Raw genomic sequence first — 21,231 nt, 5'->3', positions numbered from 1 at the left:
AGCATGTCTCGATTCAATGAGCATTGGAGGATGTGTTTATTGGAGAAACAAAAAAAAAAGATCGAATTAGAAACTAAAATTACAGCAATTAAGAGTATAAATATCTATCTTATTATCTTTGAAAGAGTATCATCTTTTACATAACGTAAAGACTTCTATTAACTCTAATGGTTTCGAGTTTTTATTGTCTGACATGACCACTACTTGGCTTTGGGGACTTGTCCTGTTGTCCACTCAAAACATAAATGGAATAGACAAGAACAAATTAGTTTTTGCTCACGTCTTCCTGCAGATAGCCAACAAATGGGAGAATCCAGCCTGACATGATGCAGCTTTTACTGCCTCCCTTTTCTGTCTCGGGTTAAATAGTTTAGTCACTGACCATCTTGCTAGTTTCTTTGCTGTGTAAATTCTCAGTAGACGGAAAGAACCCCACCGGTTTATCTCGACAAGGAAGCATGTGGTGGTGGAGTCCGTATTGCTGCTAAGCTTGAGAGATGGCTTTTTCTCTGTCTTTACTTTCCATGGTTATTCAGCGTTTGTTTCCTTACAGTAATTAAATATTCATCCTCTCCAATGTTTTCACGTCGAAGGTGTTTTTCTCCTGACAAGATCGGATAAAATGATTGCTGATGCAGAGGAGCAAAAAGGGATTATCGACTCGGTCCTTGACTAGTGGTGATGACAAGATCGAATAAGCATGACTGCAGCATCACATCCGTGGTGGATCCTACGAAGATAAAATGGTTCTTGACTCGGTCCTTGATTTGCATGGTGTTCACTCGAACTTGATCCTTCCCAACAGCAATATCATCATCTCTCTGGGTGGAGTGGCAAGTCCCATAGTCTCACATCGGAAAAATCAGACTTATTATCTCGTCTTGGAACTATAAATAAGAGTCTGAATTTTGAAGTCAGATGCACTACAAGAAAAACCTAAGTGTTTGCTTTGATTTAAGTCCATACTCAGTTAAATAGTTTGGACTTATAGTTTGGTTTTTCTTGTTTAGTATTTTCGGGTGTTTTATGGCCTAGGAACATCTTCCTAAGGCATTTGTAATTGTCCATCTTTTGCAGTAGTAATTTGCTCCTCTTTCGTCCGTGGATGTAGGTCAAAGTCAATTGATCGAACCACGTAAATCTGGTGTTCTTGTCGCTTCTTTTATTCTTCCGCTTTATTGTCTTTGTTGGGTTGCCTAAATTACCTTGTGATAAATTTCCTGGGGCTAGCTCTAACAAACTGGTATCAGAGCTTGGTTTCGGGATCTTTTGGCAACGATGAGAATAACAAAGATTGTTGTCGAGAAATTCGACAGAAATGTCAACTTCGGCTTGTGGCAACTCAAGATGGAGGCCATTCTAGTTCAAGACGGAGTTGATTTGATACTATAGGGAGCCGAGAGCATTCCAGATGATATGTCAAAAGAAGAGCTTGCGGGTATGGATAAGAAGGCCCGATCAAGCATCATTCTAAATCTCTCTGATGAGGTTTTACGGGAGGTAGCTACAGAGACTACGGCTAAGAGCATGTGGGACAAGCAAGCCTTGTACATGAAGATGACAGTGGAGAATCGTCTCTACTTGAAGCAGAGTCTGTATATGCTTCGGATGACTGAAGGTACATCTATACTCTCACATCTTGATAAGTTTGATTCTTTGGTTATGGATTTGGAGAATATAGATGCAAAAATTGATGATGAGGATAAGGCTTTGTTACTCTTGTGTTCTCTTCCCCAATCTTTTAAGCATTTCCGTGATACTTTGATTTATGGAAAAGAAACAGTTTCGTATCAAGAAATTAAATCTGCACTGAAATCTAAGGAGCAGATAGATAGGAATATCACTGAGAAAAGTAGAGAGAATCAGGCTGAGGGTCTGGTTGTTAGGGGGAGAATGGATAAAAGAGAATTTAACAGTAGTAGATCTAAATCCAGACATAGAAATTTAGAATGCAGATATTGTCATAAAATGGGGCACATTAAATCTGATTGCTTTAAATTGAAAAATAAATTAAAGCAAAAGGAAAATTTTGTTGAAAAAACTACTGAATCGGTTGAAGTTAGTATAGCAACTGATGAGAATATTGGAAATATTTTTTCTGCTATTGATGACAGGACGAGGTCTAAAAATGAATGGATTTTAGATTCAAGTTGTTCTTATCACATGTGTCCCAATAGGGATTTGTTTTCCACATACGAATCTTGTAATGGTGGAATTGTTTTGATGGGCAATAATGCCGCATGTGATGTTGTTGGTAGAGGTACAATCCGAATTAAAATGCATGATGGTATTGTGAGGACGCTCACTAATGTTAGACATGTTCCTTATTTGAAAAAGAATCTCATCTCTTTAGGCACCCTAGAGGCCCTTGAGTGTAAATACACAGCTGAAGGTGGAGTTATGAAAGTTTCTAGAAGTGCTCTTATTGTTATGAAAGCTTGTAGGTCTGGTAGCTTGTATATTCTGTAGGGAACTACTGTCACAGGTTCGGTTGTAGTTTCGTCATCATCATTATCTGATTCTAACATCACCAAATTATGGCATATGCGTTTGGGTCATATGAGCGAAAAAGGTTTGAGCATATTGAGCAAAAGGGGTCTACTTTGCGGACAGAGTACTGGGCCACTTGATTTTTGTGAACACTGCATTTTTGGACAGCAGAAAAGAGTCAGCTTCACTTCTCCGGCAATTCACAAAACGAAAGGTACTCTTGACTATATTCATTTAGACCTTTGGGGTCCAGCTCATGTTCAATCTAAGGGTGGTGCCAGGTATATGTTGACTTTCATTGACGATTATTCCAGGAAAGTTTGGGTTTATTTTCTGAAGCATAAAAATGATGTTTTTCTAACATTTAAACAATGGAAGGCTTTGATTGAGAAGCAAACAGGTAAACAGATTAAGCGGCTTCGAACAGATAATGACATGGAATTTTATGAAGGTGATTTTGAAGAATTCTGCAAAAATGAAGGAATCGTTCGGCATCGCACTATTAGGATGACGCCTCAGCAAAATGGTGTGGCCGAACGTATGAACAGAACACTCTTGGAGAGAACAAGGTGTATGATCTCAAATGCAGGGTTTACAAAGGACTTTTGGGCAGAGGCGATTAATATGACCTGTTACGTTGTCAACCACGCTCCTTCTGCAACACTTAACTTTAAAACTCCAGAGGAAGTTTGGTCAGGTACTCTTGCTGATTACTCTGATTTAAAAATTTTTGGGTGTCCAGCATACATGCATGTAAATGAAGGAAAATTAGAGCCTCAGGCTAAAAAGTGCATTTTCCTTGGGTATGCTTCTGGGGTGAAAGGATACAGATTATGGTGTTCTGATCCCAAATCCCCAAAATTTATAATCAGTAGAGATGTTACTTTTGATGAATTGTTTATGTTATCTTCCAAAGAGGATTCTACTAGTTGTACAAATGATAGTGCGCAGAAGCAGGTGGAGCTTGAGATTGGTAGTTCAGATTCTTTTAAGTCGAACTTTTCTACTCAAAGAATGCCAGTAGATGGTCCCGAGTCTACTGATGTAGTTGATCCAGAGGAAGAGCAATATTCCATAGCCAAGGATAGACCACGGAAAGATATTCGACCACCATAAAAATATGCAAATTTGGTTGCATATGCTTTGTCTGTTGCAGAAGAGACAAGTGAAGTTGGTGAGCCTACTTCCTACTCAGATGCAGTTTCTTGTGATAATTCCGCTAAGTGGTTGATTGCGATGAATGAAGAAATAGAATCTCTCCATCATAATAGAATTTGGGATCTTGTGAAGCCACCTTCGGGTAAGAAAATTGTTGGATGCAAATGGAATACCATTGCTAAGGGAAAGGTCCTTGTTCAGAAAATTCATACGAAGGACAATCCAGTTAATATGTTTACGAAGCCTCTTCCGGTTAAAAGTTCAAGCAGTGCTTGGACTTGGTTGGTGTTTATTGTTGGTGATTGCCCGTTGGGGCTTTTATGAAGAAGGTGGAAGTTTTGTTGGAACATGCCAAGGTGGAGATTTGTTAGTTTGGCAAGTCCCATAGTCCCACATCGGGAAAATCAGACTTGTTGTCTCATCTTGGAACTATAAATAAGGGTCTGGGTTTGGAAGTCAAATGCACCACAAGAAAAACCTAAGTGTTTGCTTTGGTTTAAGTCCATACTCAGTTAAATAGTTTGGACTTATAGTTTGATTTTTCTTGTTTAGTATTTTCGGGTGTTTTATGACGTAGGAACATCTTTTTGTAATTGTCCATCTTTTGCAGTAGTAATTTGCTCCTTTTTCATTCATGAATGTAGGTCAAAGTCCATGAATGTAGGTCAAAGTCAATTGACCGAACCACGTAAATCTGGGGCTGCGAATCCAACAGATGGCTCAGTAGGAATGACGGCATTACTGTGTTTCGGTGACCTGCCGATTGTCCCACAGCTTGTGGTAGTTGGACATGGGCCTTCCTGTGTTTAGTGGTAGTGTGATGGAGCCTTCCTCTTCACTCCATCCTCTCCTTTTCGTTGCCATTTCTACTCTCGGCTACTCTCCTCGGGATTGCATTTGCATTCCTACTTCTTCTCTCTTCGATCTTGTTCGTGCTTCAAAACATGGAAACTATAGACAATAGATGCAGAACACTGAGAGTATGATTGAGCACTGAATTGGCCGTGGGTTGAATGATTCAACAGCTTATAAAATAGCAGCTATTGGGTCCAGCCTAGATTCCTAACTTGTATCAGACTTTTGGTTTGTGATCATGCCGTATCATGTCATTGTGACCCCATTACTTCTTTCAATGACCACCCTGCTTGCCTTAGGCAATACCTGAACCTGTTCTGGGGGAGCTCCTGCTAACTCCTTTGTTTATTACCTTATTTCTGGGGGAAAAAAAGAGAAATTTTACCTTCTGCTTACATGTTTCATTCTTCCTGCTCTCCCTCATGTATCGGTAAGCATGTGTATATATATAAACACTGGATGCTAGAGAATAAATGGTTGGATTAGGAGAACATGCTCCTTTTGCCATGTAAGAGCAGGTCAAGCACTGCTTTTCTGACCCCTTTATGAAAAGGTAATGCTTTTCACAACTCTAATCCAAAAGCAACAATGAGTCTTTGTTGGCAGTGCATTACAATCTAAGACAACAAGGTAAGGATTCTAATGCCCTGTTTCTGGATGGGAGGCAACCATCATTTCACTTTAGCAATCTTTTCACTAGTTGCTATTGGCAGGGAATTCTTTAATGTGCTCAGAGGATTTCCAGTTAGTGTTGCTTACATAATGAATTGGCTTTATGGAAAGTAAAAGTGTTGCTTACATAAAATTTTTGAGTGCAAGAAAATCGACCCTTCTCCGCATTCATTGTTCGAAGTCTTCAATGTGATAGTCCAAAATTGATAGTTGACCTAATTTTCCTATGAGCTGACTGACCAAAGAAAGGAAAATATGCTGATCAAATTGGAAATAGAGATTTTATGTCGATTTCATGAGATCATCAGTTTTGGTTTAGAGTACTGATGAGATCTAGCTTGCTAGGTGGGGTTCCTCTGACTCAATTGTGGTGATACATACATTGGTTCCACAACAAGGACTAAACATCATTGGAAATTATTCTAGTTCATGTTAATTGCCAAAGCGTCCTAACACTACATTCACTAGATTTTGCTGTCCAACGAGACATAACATCTAATTTGAGAAAATATTCCTTTTTAGGGTTTCATGAAAGGTAAAGATTATAAATGAAAACTTTTGTGGCACTTCCACATGACACCATCCATAATCATGAAAATTTTATTTTAGGCTTTTGTTTAGTGTTTGAGCACATGCCGTGCACCCAACTCAAGGATGATCTGTATGCGGTCGCAATCTGATAAGCTCAGAATAGATGCAATCTTGAGTTTGCGTTGGTCACTTCTCCCGTTTCTGTTTACTATCTAATTGATATCATCAGAAATGTTTCTAATTTCGCTGTACATTGCTATTGCTCATAATAAAAAAGACTAGTCATGCTTAAGCTTGGATCTAATATATTGAATTGATGACCGATTAATGGAATTGAACCAATCATATTAAATAGAATTATCCAATATCATAACTATATGTAGGGAAAAAGTCCACCGATTCCATAATGTAGATATGAATTCCTCAAAACAACTCGAGAGAATCAATCACACAGCATCCAATTAGAGACCTCAAAATTACCAAACTGCAATAGAATATATTCATTCCTGAGGAAAGCTTGCAGCTTTAGAGTAGGCCCAAACTATTTATTTTATTTATTTTTCTTTTTATTTTGGGTGGGGTTAAGCTGGCGGGGAGCCAGCCAGCCACGCGGAGCCGGCGCCTTACGTAGCACGTGGGCGGGGGATGGGAGACGGTCCGATCCGACGGCCGTGATGTGAAGAGCAGAAAGGCTCGCCGGGGGCCACCACATGTCACAGCCCCAGAAAAGATCTCAGGGGCTAAAGAGGTGGGGCCACCTCATCCTTTAAATGTGGGAAACCTCTCCCTACCTGGAGGCAGATTTGCTCGGCTCGGCTCATAGCTGGCTTTAGTTGGGATCCAGTCTACTTGGATCTCGGATTTCCGTGGCCGTGGCTCACTGCGAATCCAGCAAGCAGCGGTGATAATCCAACCGCCGCCGACAACAAAATCTACTCACGCAACAGGGAATCCAAGTCCAAAACCTCCCACAGCGCGCGAAAACTAAGCCACGACTCCTGCCGCTGCGCCGCCATATCGATCCGCCACGTCAGCCTGCGTCCTGGCCTAGCTGATAGGTTGGCGCTCGACTGTCTCGTTCTCCCCTCAACTTTTCTTGATTTACGACCACATCACCACCCCCACCACCTTCGTTCCCTCCCTGCTTTCCTAACCCCTACCCACCTCTCCCCCTCGACCATTGCAGTCTCTCCTCTCATTTCCCATTCTCGTTAAAGATATCACACAAGTCTCTCTCTCTCTTTCGCTCTCGTTCTCCTTTCTCTGACGTTAGCGTTTCGTGTTTGAATGATCGATACGTGTATCGGGCTTGAATTATGGTAAGTTGTGGATCATCGAACTCTGTTCTTGGATTGTCTTGGAGTCTGCATCGGCTGATTGCTTGGATCTTTCCGCCAGGGGACTCCGGTCAACATCATCGTCGGGTCTCACGTGTGGGTGGAGGATCCCCAGGCCGCTTGGATCGATGGAGAGGTCACGGCGATCAAAGGCGGCGACGCCACCATTACCACCGCTGATGGGAAAACTGTATGTTTGACGTTCAGTATAATCGGCTGATGGAAGTCCTTTGGTTTTTGGGTCTATGATGGATGTCACGTCGATCTTCTTCTAGTGCATCAGTTCTTCTTTCTCCAAGTCGTTCTTGATTCGTATGACAGAACTAATAATTCTTCAAAGAAAACATTTGAGTTTTACTTGGAATAGTTAATATAATAAAGCAGAATGATTTCTCTGGCTCTGCTATTCTTAATGATCAGCAACCAGCAACCAGCTTCCAGTAACATATCAAATCTGAAGAAACTAACGAACACAAATGCCAGAATATACCTCGATGATGCCAGAACAATGTAGTGGTTCAAAGCTCACAATTGCGACTGATCTTGAACTTCCTTGATTCAAATTATTTTGTCTCACTGTTTGTGAACTGCGTTCTTTGATAAACGATTTTTCAAACTTCGAATTCATCTAGTTTATGATATATTGTGTTTGAAGAGGGGGATATTGTGGTGACTCTGGTGCTTAAGATCTTGCCAGACCACATAGTTTCTTCTGAATTCGTTGCATTTCCGAACAATTGTCACAGTGATGTTCGTTGTGCAATTCAGATACAAATAGCATCATATTCTGCATTTCATATCTGCTTGATGTGTACAAATTCTGATACCAAAATGTGATAGTTTGCTCCACCTTACAGTAATTCAACACTAATCAAAGACAACTATTGTTGTTGATCCTATGCACAGGATGTGGCTAGTCTGTCGAGCATATACCCCAAAGACACAGAGGCTCCTCCAGCTGGGGTGGATGATATGACCAAGTTAGCTTACCTCCATGAACCAGGAGTGCTTCACAACCTTGCGTCCCGCTATGCTCTGAATGAGATATATGTATGTTTCTTCCTCCTAATCAACCTCAAAGCAACATTGTCTCACTAGTTAGAGACAGAGGAACCTGGTACCGAAACAATTTACTACCTTTTTTGACAGACATACACTGGAAATATATTGATAGCTGTGAACCCATTTCGGAGGCTTCCACATCTGTATGATGTCCACATGATGGAACAGTACAAGGGAGCTGCCTTCGGTGAGCTAAGTCCGCATCTTTTCGCCATCGCAGATGCTTGCTACAGGTATCTGCAAGGAATTTGAGTGCCATTGTCATAATTTACTTTGAAGTTTACTGATATGAAGCTGTCATTGAGTCTATACCAGAGCAATCATAAATGACCAGGGAAGCCAGTCAATCTTGGTTAGTGGCGAGAGTGGAGCTGGTAAAACAGAGACCACAAAGATGCTCATGAGATATTTGGCTTTCATGGGTGGGAGATCATGTACGGAGGGCCGAACAGTAGAGCAACAGGTCCTGGAGGTAAAATGCACTTCCTACTCAGCATTCATGTGATACCCATTATGATAATTTATGTCCCTGAAAAGCATATAAAAACAGAAAACAATGTCAATTTTGATGAATGTAATTCTGTATCATGCAGTCTAATCCAGTGCTTGAGGCATTTGGGAATGCCAAGACAGTAAAAAACAACAACTCAAGGTGATAGTAGGCTTCTGCATTTAATGTTCTGTAATTGCAAGCAAACAATTTGACTCGGTTGAGTTCTGATATGATGAAACAAACATTTTTTCCAGTCGGTTCGGTAAGTTTGTCGAGATCCAATTTGATAAGTATGGGAAGATTTCTGGAGCTGCAGTCCGTACATATCTTCTTGAGCGCTCCCGAGTTTGTCAAGTATCTGACCCGGAAAGGAACTACCATTGTTTTTATATGCTGTGTGCTGCACCACCAGAGGTACTTGTATATTGTTGCTTATTTTCCAACTTTTCTTTGGGTAGCTGATCTTAATTGCAAAAATGTTACATGTAGTGTTCTATTTGTCTCAACGGTAAGTTACCAAGAAAGTAATTCTATGATCATCTAAGAAGGTTAGTTCCATTGTTTTCTGCTTTCAGGATGTGAAAAAGTTCAAGGTGGCTGATCCAAGAACATTCCATTACCTAAACCAAACAAACTGTTATGAAGTAGCAAATGTGGATGACGCAAGGGAGTACCTGGAGACCAGAAATGCTATGGATGTTGTTGGAATCAGTCAGGAAGAGCAGGTTAACATCTAAGTTGTGGACTTGGATTGATCAAACAATATTATGATATCTGAATAAGCATAAGATGTCCCAAAATGCAGGAAGCTATCTTTTGTGTAGTAGCTGCAATTCTTCACCTGGGGAACATAAATTTTGACAAAGGGAAAGAAACTGATTCCTCGAAGTTGAAAGATGAGAAATCAGTCTACCATCTTGAAACAGCTGCAGAGTTGCTAATGTGTGACACAAGAATCTTGTGCATAAAAATATTTCTCAATGGTTTTATGTCCCTTCTTTTGCATGTGTTAAAGATGATTGTTCTCTCAGGTGTGATGGTAAATCACTTGAGGATTCTCTTTGTAAGCGTGTGATTGTTACACCGGATGGCAACATCACAAAGCCTCTCGATCCAGAGTCTGCTGCACTAAGCCGTGATGCCTTAGCAAAGACAGTATACTCGAGGTTATTTGACTGGTATGACTGAATATGATCCAATGTTCATATATATTTATTCTAGAATTTGCATGCTTAGTTTCAGCTATTTTAGCTTGAGTTGTCTTGCAGACAAACTTGATTATGACAATGATTAATAAAAGACAGTTCGACTCTACATTTCTGGCTGTCAGAGATTTTATTGGTTTTGATTAATCATCAGCAATGCATTTGTGGTGAAAACCATGTTCCATAATATCATTGCAGGATAGTGGACAAGATCAATAGTTCAATTGGCCAGGATCAATCTGCAAAGAACATTATTGGAGTGCTTGATATATATGGTTTTGAAAGCTTCAAGATTAACAGGTAAGCTACCAAATAATTTTCCAGATAAAAGTGCATCAATTATATGATGAAGATTGTTATATCTAACATCAATCTTACCCGGAAATCAAATTGTCCGGCAGTTTTGAGCAACTATGTATCAACTTAACAAATGAGAAATTGCAACAGCATTTCAATCAAGTATGTACAAATTGCATTTCTTCTAATGCTTTGATTAATGAAGACAGCATCGTTATTAATACTAATTATGAAAATTACAGCATGTATTCAAGATGGAGCAAGAAGAGTATACAAGGGAAGAAATTAATTGGAGTTATGTAGAATTTGTGGATAACCAAGATGTCCTAGATCTCATAGAAAAGGTGCATATCAACACAAAATCTATAGTAGCTACTAAATATGTTGCACTAATAGTGAAGAAACAAAATATTGCTTACTGATTCTTATCGTTTGAATGCAGAAACCAGGAGGAATAATTGCGCTACTTGATGAAGCATGGTACATCTGTTTCCTTCTTTTTGTGCAGAGAGTTCTCTGTGCACAAAAAATGTCACCATAACAGAATATATTATTCTTACATAAAAAATCAAGATGAAATTTATGAGAATATAATTGTTAGGAGTTTAACTCTCTTGTGTAGCAACCAGTAAAAAATATTTCTTTTTCTGTTACAATTTAATGTTTCAGTACATCATATGATGGATATTGATTCAAATAAACTATATTGCAGCATGTTTCCAAAATCGACTCATGAAACATTTGCTCAGAAGATGTACCAAACATACAAAAATCACAAACGTTTTAGCAAGCCAAAACTTGCTCGCACTGCATTCACCATCAACCATTATGCTGGAGATGTAAGGAAAAGAAAAAGATGATAATCATGAGATAAGTAACTCTAAAGATCACTTGTGCTGTGTATGGAACTAAAAGAACAAGTTGGTTACTAACAGGTTGCTTACCAAGCTGATCAATTCCTTGACAAGAACAAAGACTATGTCGTTGCAGAACATCAAGCTCTATTAAATGCTTCAAAGTGTCCCTTTGTGGCAAATCTCTTTCTGCCATTAGCTGAGGAAACTTCAAAACAGTCCAAGTTCTCCTCAATAGGTACTCGTTTCAAGGTGTGCAGGTGATATAGATTTGAAATTCATCTGTCCAAGTGTCTGTCAAATTTCTGATAGTTCTGTAGGTGAATTTTGCAGCAACAACTTCAATCACTAATGGAAACTTTGAGCACAACAGAGCCACATTACATCAGATGTGTGAAGCCCAACTCAGTCTTAAAACCAGGCATCTTTGAAAACGTCAATGTACTCAACCAATTGAGATGTGGGGTCAGTAGCACATTTGCACTGGAATTTTATAGTAATTTATAGGAAACTATGTGGATTGAAATGCACCCGTAACATGTCTCACCACTTCTCTGCTCCAAATCTAGGGTGTGTTAGAGGCAATCAGGATCAGCTGTGCCGGCTATCCAACAAAGAGGACATTTGATGAATTCGTTGATCGTTTTGGAATTCTTGAACCAGATCTTATAGATGGGTACAAAACTTCTCCATAAGAAATTGAACTCAGCTTCTCTTAAGTGCATGAAACCATGGATGTTGTGACTGAATATACTGATTTCATACTAGATCATGCAGCTCCGACGAAAAAACAGCATGTGCAGCTATATGTGACAGGATGGGCTTGCAAGGCTATCAGGTGCATTCACTAAATAAACAAGAAACCAAGAAAATTTATAGCATAGGTAGAAAATATCTTAAGAACTATGAGTTATATATTCCAAACACAAGTTGCATATCTTGATGTTAGATTGGAAAGACAAAGGTGTTCCTCAGAGCTGGTCAGATGGCTGAGTTAGATGCCAGACGAATGGAAGTCTTGGCTAATGCAGCAAGACTTATCCAGAGGCTAATACGTACATATCTTGCTCGAAGAGAATTCCTCATACTTCGCAAAGCCTCAATTCAAATGCAAAAGATGTGGAGAGGTTTGTTGCTATGACTGCCTTTGTAGTATAGCAAATTAGTTTAATAGATAACTTGATGTATTTTTTTTTACTGCAGCACGTCTTGCACGAAAGCTATATGAAAGCATGAGGAGAGAACATGCCTCAATCCGCATACAGAAATATGCACGTTCTTATGCGGCTAGAAAATCTTATACAAACCTAAGGTCATCTGCAATAGTTATACAAACAGGACTTCGAGCTATGGCTGCTTGTAATGACTACAGACATAAAAGGAGAACCAGGGCTGCTATTATCATACAAGTAAGTAATTAACTACAGGGCGGGAAATGCTGAATATTTTGTGAAAAGTAATGCGTGAACTGACGAGAAGTCTAATAAACCTATGACCTGCAGACGCAATGGCGTCTATATAAAGCTCTTTCTGCCTACAAACAGCAAAAGAAGGCAACTTTGATACTTCAGTGCCTCTGGAGAGGACGTATTGGGAGAAAGGAACTTCGAAAGTTAAGAATGGTATGCTGCCCTTAGATATTTAATATGTAGTTATCTCATGACAACTTTAATTGTTAAGTTGTGATGCTTAGACTTTTTGAAAATGGAAGCACATATAATGACAACATATGTATATAGGCTGCAAGAGAGACGGGAGCACTCAAAGAGGCCAAGGACAAGCTAGAAAAGAAAGTCGAAGAACTCACTTGGAGATTAGAAGTTGAAAAACATATGAGGGTATGCAATCATCTTAAGTAGACATTATCTGCAGCATACTCGTATAATAATAGAATGAAGGATATTTCTACCTTATTATATAGATTGACCTAGAAGAAGCCAAACAGCAAGAGATTGCAAAGTTACAAACTGCATTACAAGAAATGCAGGAGAAGCTTGATGAAGCCCATGAAGCAATCATCAGAGAAAAAGAGGTTGCTAGAGTAGCAATTGAACAAGCACCACCAGTCATTAAAGAGGTTCCGGTAACAGACAACACCAAGCTAGACTTGTTGACAAGTCGCAATAAAGAACTAGAGGTAAATAACACATCAAGTTTCCGTATTGCTACTCAAATAACCTAATCTAGATATACCTGAATGAACTTGAAGGAATAAAACAAAGCAATGCTTTAGGTCATCTGAGTTGAAGCATGTCACATTCTGACAAGTAGCACAGAACATGTTCTCTTGTTAGCAATAAATTGTTTGATCTTTTACAGGATGAATTAAGTATATTCAAGACTAAGGCTGAGGAATTCGAGGGAAGATATACTGAGGTCCAACAACAGGTGGAAGAACTACTAAAAGACACAGAGGAGTCCAACTCAAAACTAAATCAACTGCAAGAGATGATAGAGAGGTAAAACATGAGAGTATCTTCTCGTCCTGCTGTTTGGACCAACAGAAATGCACCAAAATCAAAATGCAGTTTGCAGGATGCCACTAATTAGCTACATGATCATGCAGACTTGAAACAAATTTGTCTGGCCTAGAATCTGAAAACAAGGTTCTAAGGCAGCAAGCTTTAATTGCTTCAACAAATGAAGACTTCTCAGAACAAATTAAAAGGTACATCTGAAATGGGAAAACACATGCCTTAGCTTAGGCACTGAAGTTTTACCTCTAAAATGTATTCCTAATGAGCTTGACTTATGTATTGCAATTATCCTCCAGCCTTGAAAACAAGATCAGCACATTGGAGTCAGAGAATCGGTTGCTCCGTGATCAGCCTGTGGTAGTTTATCAACCATCAGTCACTTCTGAACTAATTAAACCACAGCCAATCAAGGTATACTAATCAGCATTCTATGCAAAATTTTAGTAATTGGTTCAAATTGTAAGTAATGATTTAATGATGCAGAACCTTGAGAATGGACATACAGATGGAGAACCTAATTTAAGCAAAAAGGTTTGTCAGATATCTACTGAAGTATTTCATGATTATAAAGGTAATAAACTGGAATCTAAAGCAGAAATTTCACCAAATGACATACTTCAACTTGCAGGAACCAGAAGCCACACCCCTTGCACCAGATTTAAGCAAACAGAAGTCTCTAACTGATCGACGACAAGTATGTAATAGAAATCTAAATTTAGCATGACAGCGATGACAGTTAAACTTGTAGATGTAACAGTAATTTACTTAAAGGAAGGATATAAGAGGCATAGATACGAACGATGTGTTATGGCCCTATACAAAACAAGGGCACGTGCTTCGCGCAAGAACAATTCTGTGTGGTCCTTATTGTACTACACTGTGTGTTTTGTTCCAGTAGTTGAGAGGTACCATAGGACATATGGAGTGCCTAAATCCTTAATAATTTCATTTCAGCCATATCTAAAAGGAACCATGCTTTCTCAGATATTACTCTTTTTCCATTCTCTGATTACATGATTTACTGCTTTATACTTACAGGAAAATCATGATGCACTTGTCAAATGTCTCATGGAATATAAGAGGTTTGACAAGAAGAGACCTGCAGCAGCATGTATTGTCTACCAATCATTGCTTCAATGGCACTCATTTGAAGCAGAGAAGACAAACATTTTCGATCGGATCATTCAAACAATCAGGTCGTCCATTGAGGTTGTGATCTGACTTAATCATTTGGAACTCCCACAAAATTTCTTCTCCTTACAGACAAGGAACTCTTTTATGTGACTATTTTTTTCTATGCACAGAACCAGGAGAATGTTGGTGAACTTGCATATTGGCTTTCAACAACATCTACCCTTCTATTTCTTTTACAAAGGACTCTTAAAGCAAGCAATGCATCAAATACAGGATCACACCGCAGTCGAGCAACAGCAGTCACATTGTTCAGTAGATTGGCATGGGTAAGAAAATTGAAACAGAAGTTAGATATGTTTCTGAGAACCACAGTAATGAACATAGTATGCAATTGACTCTTTGGCTATTCAGTCACAATTGGTGTTATTATCTAACACTACCAGCACTTAATGTTAAGCGTGCCCAAATAAGGAATTGGGAGATTTGGAAACATCATATTTCCATTTTTCTTTTAAATTGACTGAAGATAGACCTATTCTCAAAAGATATCTGATAAAACATCAGTAGTTTTTATGTGATTCCTTACCATTTTCAATGTTTATATTGTTGGTCAAAATATAATTTCAGAGCACCCGTTCATCTTCATCTGGAATGGGCATTTCGAGTGGCTACAGTGGAATGGTAGGCAAGTCTGAAGACCAATCCAGGATGGAAGCTAAGTATCCAGCGATACTTTTTAAGCAACAACTAACAGCCTATGTTGAGAAAATTTATGGAATGATACGAGACAGTCTGAAAAAAGAGATCAGTCCATTCTTAACTTTGTGCATACAGGTTTGCCCCAGGAGCAGGTGCATAATAGTGATCAGTATCATCTAGTGTCTACTGTTAAATGAAGTTGTAAAAATCCTTATCTGCAGGCGCCAAGGTCTGCCAGAGCTAGATCAATTCGAGGATCATCTAAGAGCATTCTTTCCGGTATTGTAGCAAAGCAAGCATCAAGCATTCACTGGCAAAGCATTGTCAAAAGTATGGATTGTTTATTGAATACATTCTGTGAAAACTATGTAAGCTGGCCTTTCACCTTTTTTAAACACTTCATCAAGGGGTTAAAACTATAAGATATGCACTATTTCATAATATTTTCAACATAATTGTCACAGGTGCCTTCTATGATAATAAGGAAGACTTTCAGCCAAGTGTTTGCATTCATCAATGTACAATTATTTAATAGGTACCATTCCCCATCTTCTCTATTATGCATTATTTACAGTGGCTAGATGAACAGGTTTGAGTACTGTGGTTTGATAAAAATAGATCAAGATTTGCATCTCATATGAACATAATGTAACTGACGTACAGCTTGCTACTCCGCCGAGAATGCTGTTCATTTAGCAATGCAGAATTTGTCAAGGCTGGCTTGCAGGAGTTGGAACAATGGTGCTCCAAAACAACAGACCAGGTCAGTCAGTATGACAAGCATCAAGCAGAGTCACTGCTGCTGCCACAAATGCACAAAAGAACAAATAAACAGTGGTAGATGGGAATTCTAATACAGTGCTAATAGCAACTATCTACTTGCAGTTTGCTGGGACCTCATGGGATGAGCTCCAACATATAAGACAGGCAGTCGGATTCTTGGTAAGTGTGATATCATAACCATTGTCAACTACCGATAGTAAATACCAGACAGGTAACCAAAACACACTGTTTTATGCAGGTTTTGCACCAGAAACCCAACAAATCCTTGGTGGAGATCACGAATGAGATCTGCCCGGTAAGTCGGAAGCGAAATCCTGGGGACAAAAACTATTGGTTTTCACAATATAATAAGATCAATTGCGTTCGTTCCAGGTATTGAGTGTTCCTCAAATCTATCGGATTGGAACTATGTTTTGGGATGACAAGTACGGTACACATGGTGTATCTCAGGATGTGAGTATAATCATCCCACTTCCTTCTCATTATAAATATCTCCTCTTGCACCCTTCGAAAACAAACGAAAAAAAAATTAAACCTGTTGATACCTCTTCGACCAACTCAAGTTCGCAGGCAAACATAATATTTTTCCTATATAATCAACCTATTTAATCTTTTGATTTCAGGTCATTGCCAACATGAGAACTATGATGACCGACGACTCCATCACCATGCCAAACAATTCCTTCTTGTTGGATGATGACTCGAGGTAAGAGCAGCATAATCCCTTTATGTTCAACACAATAGAAAGAGAAAAAGACAGCCTTTTGATGGTGGTATCATGGACTAGACATCGATTGATTCAACTTGTATCTAAAATTGAAACGAAAGTTACAACTACGATGGCAGCATACCATTCTCTCTGGACGACATATCGCGATCAGGGCTCGACATCAGCCTCACCGACTTGGAGGAGCCGCCGCCGCCGCTTCTCCGGGAGAACCCTGAGTTCCTCTTCCTGTTGCAGCAGCACCAAGGTTGAGGAATTTACCTTTTCTTTCTTCTTTTATTTTTTCCAGCAAAAGAAGAAAAGGAATGCAGAATGCGCAGTTATGTGGTGCAAGCAATTCTTTTTGAGTGTTAAAAAATGTGTCCCTTTTTCTTTTCATTTTGGATATTTTTATTTTAATATTTTCTTGTTTTGGAAAACCTTCACATATTCTTTTTTTCCCTTTTTTTTTTAAGATGTGTTGTGGGGAGATGGATTTGTTGAAGTTTCACTTTAAAAACTACAAATTATGCTAAATAGAGAGAGAGAGAGAGAGAGAGAGAGAGAGAGAGCACTGAAAGGAATTTTTTTATCCAAATAAGAATGATGCAAAATTTGGGATTATATGTTTTGTGTTGTAGTTTTTTCACAGGATTATATGTTGTGTTCTCTAAAACTTTAATTAGTTTGTAAATATTTCCAGTCTCTTGTGATGATCTCCTTGGCAGAACTCTTTATCAATCAAATGTTGTCTTACTTTTTCCTTTATTTAATTAAGGCGAGCATGACAAATCAGCATCAATTTGAAATTTTGATTACTAAAAAGAAGAAAAAAAAGGATGACTCTTTCTTCTTGTTTACATATAATAACAACAACTTATAATATTCCAATTATTTGGAGTGGATCCTTTACACCAATTAACTCTATAAAAATAATATGCTCAATCTGAAAATCTTATTAGTTTTCAGTGTAAAGAGTTGAAAAAGGAGGAGGAGTTCCTCATCTGCTACAATTTCCATGTCATTTTCAGATTCACTTTTGTATATCATATTAAAGTACAACAATTAAATCAACTCTGGGAACTTAAGCTCAGAGATGATGTAATGGCCAATGGTGCCATAAGGATCTCATATGGACCAAACTAAACAAGAGAGAGACACATTTGTCCCAACAGCAACTGAAGACTCTGCAACACAACCAAATCCAGAATCTGGACATACCGAAAAAAAAAAAAAGACTGAATACAGCAACTCAAATGTCAAATTATCATTCCGAGGACAGAATTATCATACACTCATCACTTCAGATATACACTACCAACCAAAAAAAAGGACCAAGGAAATGCACAACCAAGATTGGACAAATTTAGGGTGAGAGATGAAAAAAATGCAGCAATGAGGGTTTGGAGAAATAGGAATTAGCCAGAAGATACACATGAATTCATTACTGAGACAATTAGTTTGCTCATGAGCATGATTAATCATTAGTGTGCCAACCTCTTGACTACATTAGCCATATACTTTCCCTGGTGCTCAGCAAGAGCAAGCTCCATATCACCAGGTTCTCTTGTGCCATCACCCGCGAAAACTCCAGCACCATATGGGGAACCACCTCTAATCTCATCCATCTTGAACATCCCAGCTCCAAATGTGTATCCAATGGGAACAAAGATCATTCCATGGTGCACTAGTTGGGTAATGGCAGTCCAGCTGCAACACAAAAAAATAACAAAACCGAATTAACAGCATCAACTTGTTTATCAATGAAAAATTCTAATGAGCTCCTGAAGTTTGGCAATGCTCAAGATTGTGATAACCTGGAGAATCACATAAGAAACAGAAAAGAACCTGCACTACCAAATGTCACAAAGTTGCCAGTCACTGCAGCTTCAAGGTTTCATGAATTTTTAAAAGAGAATGCGCAGAGATTGCCTGCTCCATATGATGTGGGAATTGCATACACAAACGTGCATCCTTTTAGAAGCTGCTAAAGTTAACAGTTTCAGTACTGACATAGTTGTGTCACACTAGTGACGTTTATAAGAGATTGTAACATCGAAGGACAATGAATATCCTTAAAATATTAAGCAAATCTTAACTTGTCTGTTCCTTACCCTTAACTTGATGTGTTGCTGTCACTTCAAATTATCTAAGTGTAAGACCAAAAAAATTGAGAATTTATCAATGCTCTCTTGAAATTTGCTGATGCATTTCATGAAGAAGGATGGTACAACCTAAAGCCAAGAAGATCTCATGATTGTAAAGGAGAAAGTAGGTTTCCAAAAAAAATCTGTCCATCTTATTTTTGGTTAATCTATTAAATGAAAATGATCAATAGAATTGGAAAGGAAAATGATCTTTTTCTTCCAAAAGAAAGAAGGTAAAAGGAAGGTACCATTTTGGTCGAGTACTAAAAACTAAGCATAAAATCTTATTAGCATATAACAAAATGATGCTTATTTACGTATGAAAGAATGAAGTATGCACAAGGCCAACCATGAGCCTTGCAGACATGGCGACTCATAGCATTCATCATAGAAGAATGATTGAACATGCTAGCAAGTGCCATTCATTCTGTCAACCTCTTCTATTCTTTCTTACCTTCCCTTAACTTCTGTTCAATGGAACAAAGGCTAATGACATCAACACTTGGAAAAAGAAAAGATACTGTGTATGAATGGGTTTTCCATTCTTTCTTACCTTACAACTGTTCTATAACGGATAACAGGCTAATAAGATCAACACTTGGAACATGAAACAATAATGTGTATGAATGGGGTCTTAGACAAAGGTACCAGATGAAATCAAACGATGACAAGACATGAGAATAAAAGATAAAGAAACACTTTGGTTATTGTTCTTTTTATTTCATTTGATTCACTGAGAGGCAAAAACAAAAATATGAGTAGGAACATATAAACAAGAAGATGCTTTATGAACATAAACAGTAAAGATATCGAAGAAGTACATATTTTTTATCTGCAGTACATTAACGACGATGACAACAATAACAAGCAAACCATTTTTAAATCTGATATTCCAAGCTATTTTTCATTTGTTCCCAATTGGGTCTTAGTTTTCTTACCTCTATTGTGACACCTTTAGTACTTGATCCGTTCCAGTTATGCAAAACTAAAAGATAAATTGACCTTTTTTCCTAGATAATGAAGATGTTGTTCTTAATACTCTGATCTCTTAGTTATACGAAAATGAGAAGGAAAGGCATATGAATCAGAATATTAATGGCAGAAAGACTCTTACGCAGTAGTTTCCTGCCCTCCCCCTTGAGTCCCGGTGCTCACGAAAAACCCGGCCGGCTTTCCAGCGAGCTTCTGCTCCCTCCAGAGCTGCCCTGTGGAATCAAAGAACGCCTTCATCTGCGCGGCCATGCTCCCGAACCTCGTAGGGAACCCAAACAGTATCCCATCTGCCTCAACCAGTTCCGCAGCGGAAATCTCGGGAATCGCCGGGTCCTTCGGCGGAGCCTTCATCTGCTCCAGGACCTCCGGTGGAAGTGTCTCAGGGACGCGGTACAGGACACCTTCGACACCTTCGATGCCGTCCACCCCAATCTTCATCCGCCTAGCCAGGCCCTCGATGTGTCCGTACATGGAGTAGAACACGATGAAGACCTTGAGCTTGAGGTTGGCCGGTGGCCGCGCAATGGCTTCGACGAACTCGGCGCTGCTTCGGCCCCTCTCCTCAGCTGGAACGGGAGCATCCGTCGGGACGGCGGCCGCACTATTGGAGACCACCGCCGGCTGCCGCTTCTTGCTTGGAACACAACCTCCCCCTTTCCCCATTGCGCTCTTATCTCTCGCAAGTAGTTGTAGAACAGTGGTGATCAGAACAGAACACTTCCAAGGAGCTCAGATCTCTGGAGAAAAGGCCTGGTGGATCGAGAATTGTGTTCCGCGCCTGTCGTCCATTTCCCAAGGCGCCTTTGTTCTCTTAATTTCCTTCAAATAGATCCCCTAAAAGCCAATTTAGCTTAAATTCAACCGAGAATCTGTCTGGCGATCGATTTAGAACCTCAAATCTTATCAGAAAAGAGAAAAATTACACACAAGAGAGTTCAATTCGCACGGGGTAGCGGTTTTCTGAATCAATTCGATCCAACAATTGGACAACGGCCAAGAACAGATCTTTAGCGCAACTGGAAGGCGATCTCTCCGATTTAAATCGATTCTCACCCAGTAGAAACACCGGGATCCAATCGCGCTCCTCCTTATCTGCACCAAAAAAAGATAAAATATAGAAAAATTGACGATTTTTCCAAATCACACCAACATCGAATTATAGTTAAACCTCATATCTCGAAGTTCTCACCTTGAGAAGAAAACCACGATAGTGTCTCTTGCAATCGCGTCTGGGATCTGATTGGCCTCGGAGTTCGCCCCAGGAATAAGGATCCCGCCGGGAATGAATTATTCTCGAGCTCCTTGCCAGGCTGTCATACGTCATGTCTCGACGGCCAC

At 39.2% G+C, this 21,231-nt stretch overlaps 2 protein-coding genes and 1 long non-coding RNA gene across 8 annotated transcripts; 1 reads left to right on the top strand and 2 right to left on the bottom strand.

Moving 5' to 3' along the window:
* Positions 1 to 6,794: 6,794 nt before the first annotated feature.
* On the top strand, positions 6,795 to 17,026 carry LOC135643726 (myosin-12-like). Of its 2 annotated transcripts, none has more exons than XM_065161064.1 (40): positions 6,795 to 7,025; positions 7,105 to 7,233; positions 7,950 to 8,093; positions 8,193 to 8,338; positions 8,421 to 8,577; positions 8,699 to 8,757; positions 8,853 to 9,012; positions 9,174 to 9,323; positions 9,404 to 9,540; positions 9,630 to 9,776; positions 10,002 to 10,103; positions 10,205 to 10,262; positions 10,343 to 10,444; positions 10,543 to 10,580; positions 10,813 to 10,939; positions 11,036 to 11,206; positions 11,288 to 11,419; positions 11,524 to 11,630; positions 11,732 to 11,792; positions 11,904 to 12,081; positions 12,158 to 12,363; positions 12,457 to 12,576; positions 12,694 to 12,792; positions 12,876 to 13,091; positions 13,274 to 13,413; positions 13,521 to 13,622; positions 13,728 to 13,842; positions 13,915 to 13,962; positions 14,060 to 14,125; positions 14,470 to 14,640; positions 14,736 to 14,891; positions 15,193 to 15,399; positions 15,486 to 15,632; positions 15,729 to 15,799; positions 15,928 to 16,027; positions 16,150 to 16,206; positions 16,286 to 16,342; positions 16,420 to 16,500; positions 16,671 to 16,753; positions 16,894 to 17,026. In XM_065161064.1, the coding sequence occupies exons 1-40, from the start codon at positions 7,023 to 7,025 to the stop codon at positions 17,024 to 17,026; spliced, it is 4,683 nt and encodes a 1,560-aa protein (XP_065017136.1). In that variant the 5' UTR covers positions 6,795 to 7,022. The 2 variants fall into 2 exon arrangements, with proteins under 2 accessions (XP_065017136.1, XP_065017128.1); XM_065161056.1 differs by having other exon boundaries at positions 6,796 to 7,025; positions 11,723 to 11,792.
* On the bottom strand, positions 7,807 to 17,038 carry LOC135643737 (uncharacterized). 4 transcript variants are annotated; one of them, XR_010498349.1, is made up of 8 exons: positions 16,899 to 17,038; positions 15,926 to 16,063; positions 13,675 to 13,783; positions 11,045 to 11,801; positions 10,520 to 10,616; positions 8,418 to 8,634; positions 8,199 to 8,342; positions 7,807 to 8,108 (listed from the first exon to the last, which is right to left on the bottom strand). It is a non-coding gene; the product is annotated as an uncharacterized LOC135643737 (long non-coding RNA). The 4 variants fall into 4 exon arrangements; XR_010498346.1 differs by having other exon boundaries at positions 7,807 to 8,342; XR_010498347.1 differs by having other exon boundaries at positions 7,807 to 8,342; positions 15,926 to 16,066; positions 16,899 to 17,036.
* A 941-nt stretch (positions 17,039 to 17,979) lies between these two features.
* Positions 17,980 to 21,231, bottom strand: LOC103980867 (probable NAD(P)H dehydrogenase (quinone) FQR1-like 2). 2 transcript variants are annotated; one of them, XM_009397390.3, is made up of 4 exons: positions 21,083 to 21,231; positions 20,821 to 20,985; positions 20,015 to 20,727; positions 17,980 to 18,463 (listed from the first exon to the last, which is right to left on the bottom strand). In XM_009397390.3, the coding sequence occupies exons 3-4, from the start codon at positions 20,554 to 20,556 to the stop codon at positions 18,238 to 18,240; spliced, it is 768 nt and encodes a 255-aa protein (XP_009395665.3). In that variant the 5' UTR covers positions 20,557 to 20,727; positions 20,821 to 20,985; positions 21,083 to 21,231; the 3' UTR covers positions 17,980 to 18,237. The 2 variants fall into 2 exon arrangements, with proteins under 2 accessions (XP_009395665.3, XP_009395667.3); XM_009397392.3 differs by having other exon boundaries at positions 20,015 to 20,712.

Source organism: Musa acuminata, chromosome BXJ1-4 (genome assembly GCF_036884655.1).
Source record: "Musa acuminata AAA Group cultivar baxijiao chromosome BXJ1-4, Cavendish_Baxijiao_AAA, whole genome shotgun sequence".
NCBI classification, from domain to species: domain Eukaryota; kingdom Viridiplantae; phylum Streptophyta; class Magnoliopsida; order Zingiberales; family Musaceae; genus Musa; species Musa acuminata.
The sequence above is the reverse complement of the archived record's forward strand: the minus strand, read 5'-3'. Positions and strand labels throughout refer to the sequence as shown.

What these genes read in the sequence shown, in the direction of transcription:
- LOC135643726 (XM_065161056.1), top strand. An exon ending in TAGAGCAACAGGTCCTGGAG is followed by an intron (nt 8,578 to 8,698) that starts GTAAAATGCACT and finishes TGTATCATGCAG; the next exon opens with TCTAATCCAGTGCTTGAGGC. An exon ending in GCTCCAAAACAACAGACCAG is followed by an intron (nt 16,028 to 16,149) that starts GTCAGTCAGTAT and finishes ATCTACTTGCAG; the next exon opens with TTTGCTGGGACCTCATGGGA.
- LOC103980867 (XM_009397390.3), bottom strand. Translation starts at nt 20,556, where the DNA reads ATGGGGAAAGGGGGAGGTTGTGTTCCAAGCAAGAAGCGGCAGCCGGCG. An exon ending in GGAGGGCAGGAAACTACTGC is followed by an intron (nt 18,464 to 20,014) that starts GTAAGAGTCTTT and finishes TTTGTGTTGCAG; the next exon opens with CTGGACTGCCATTACCCAAC.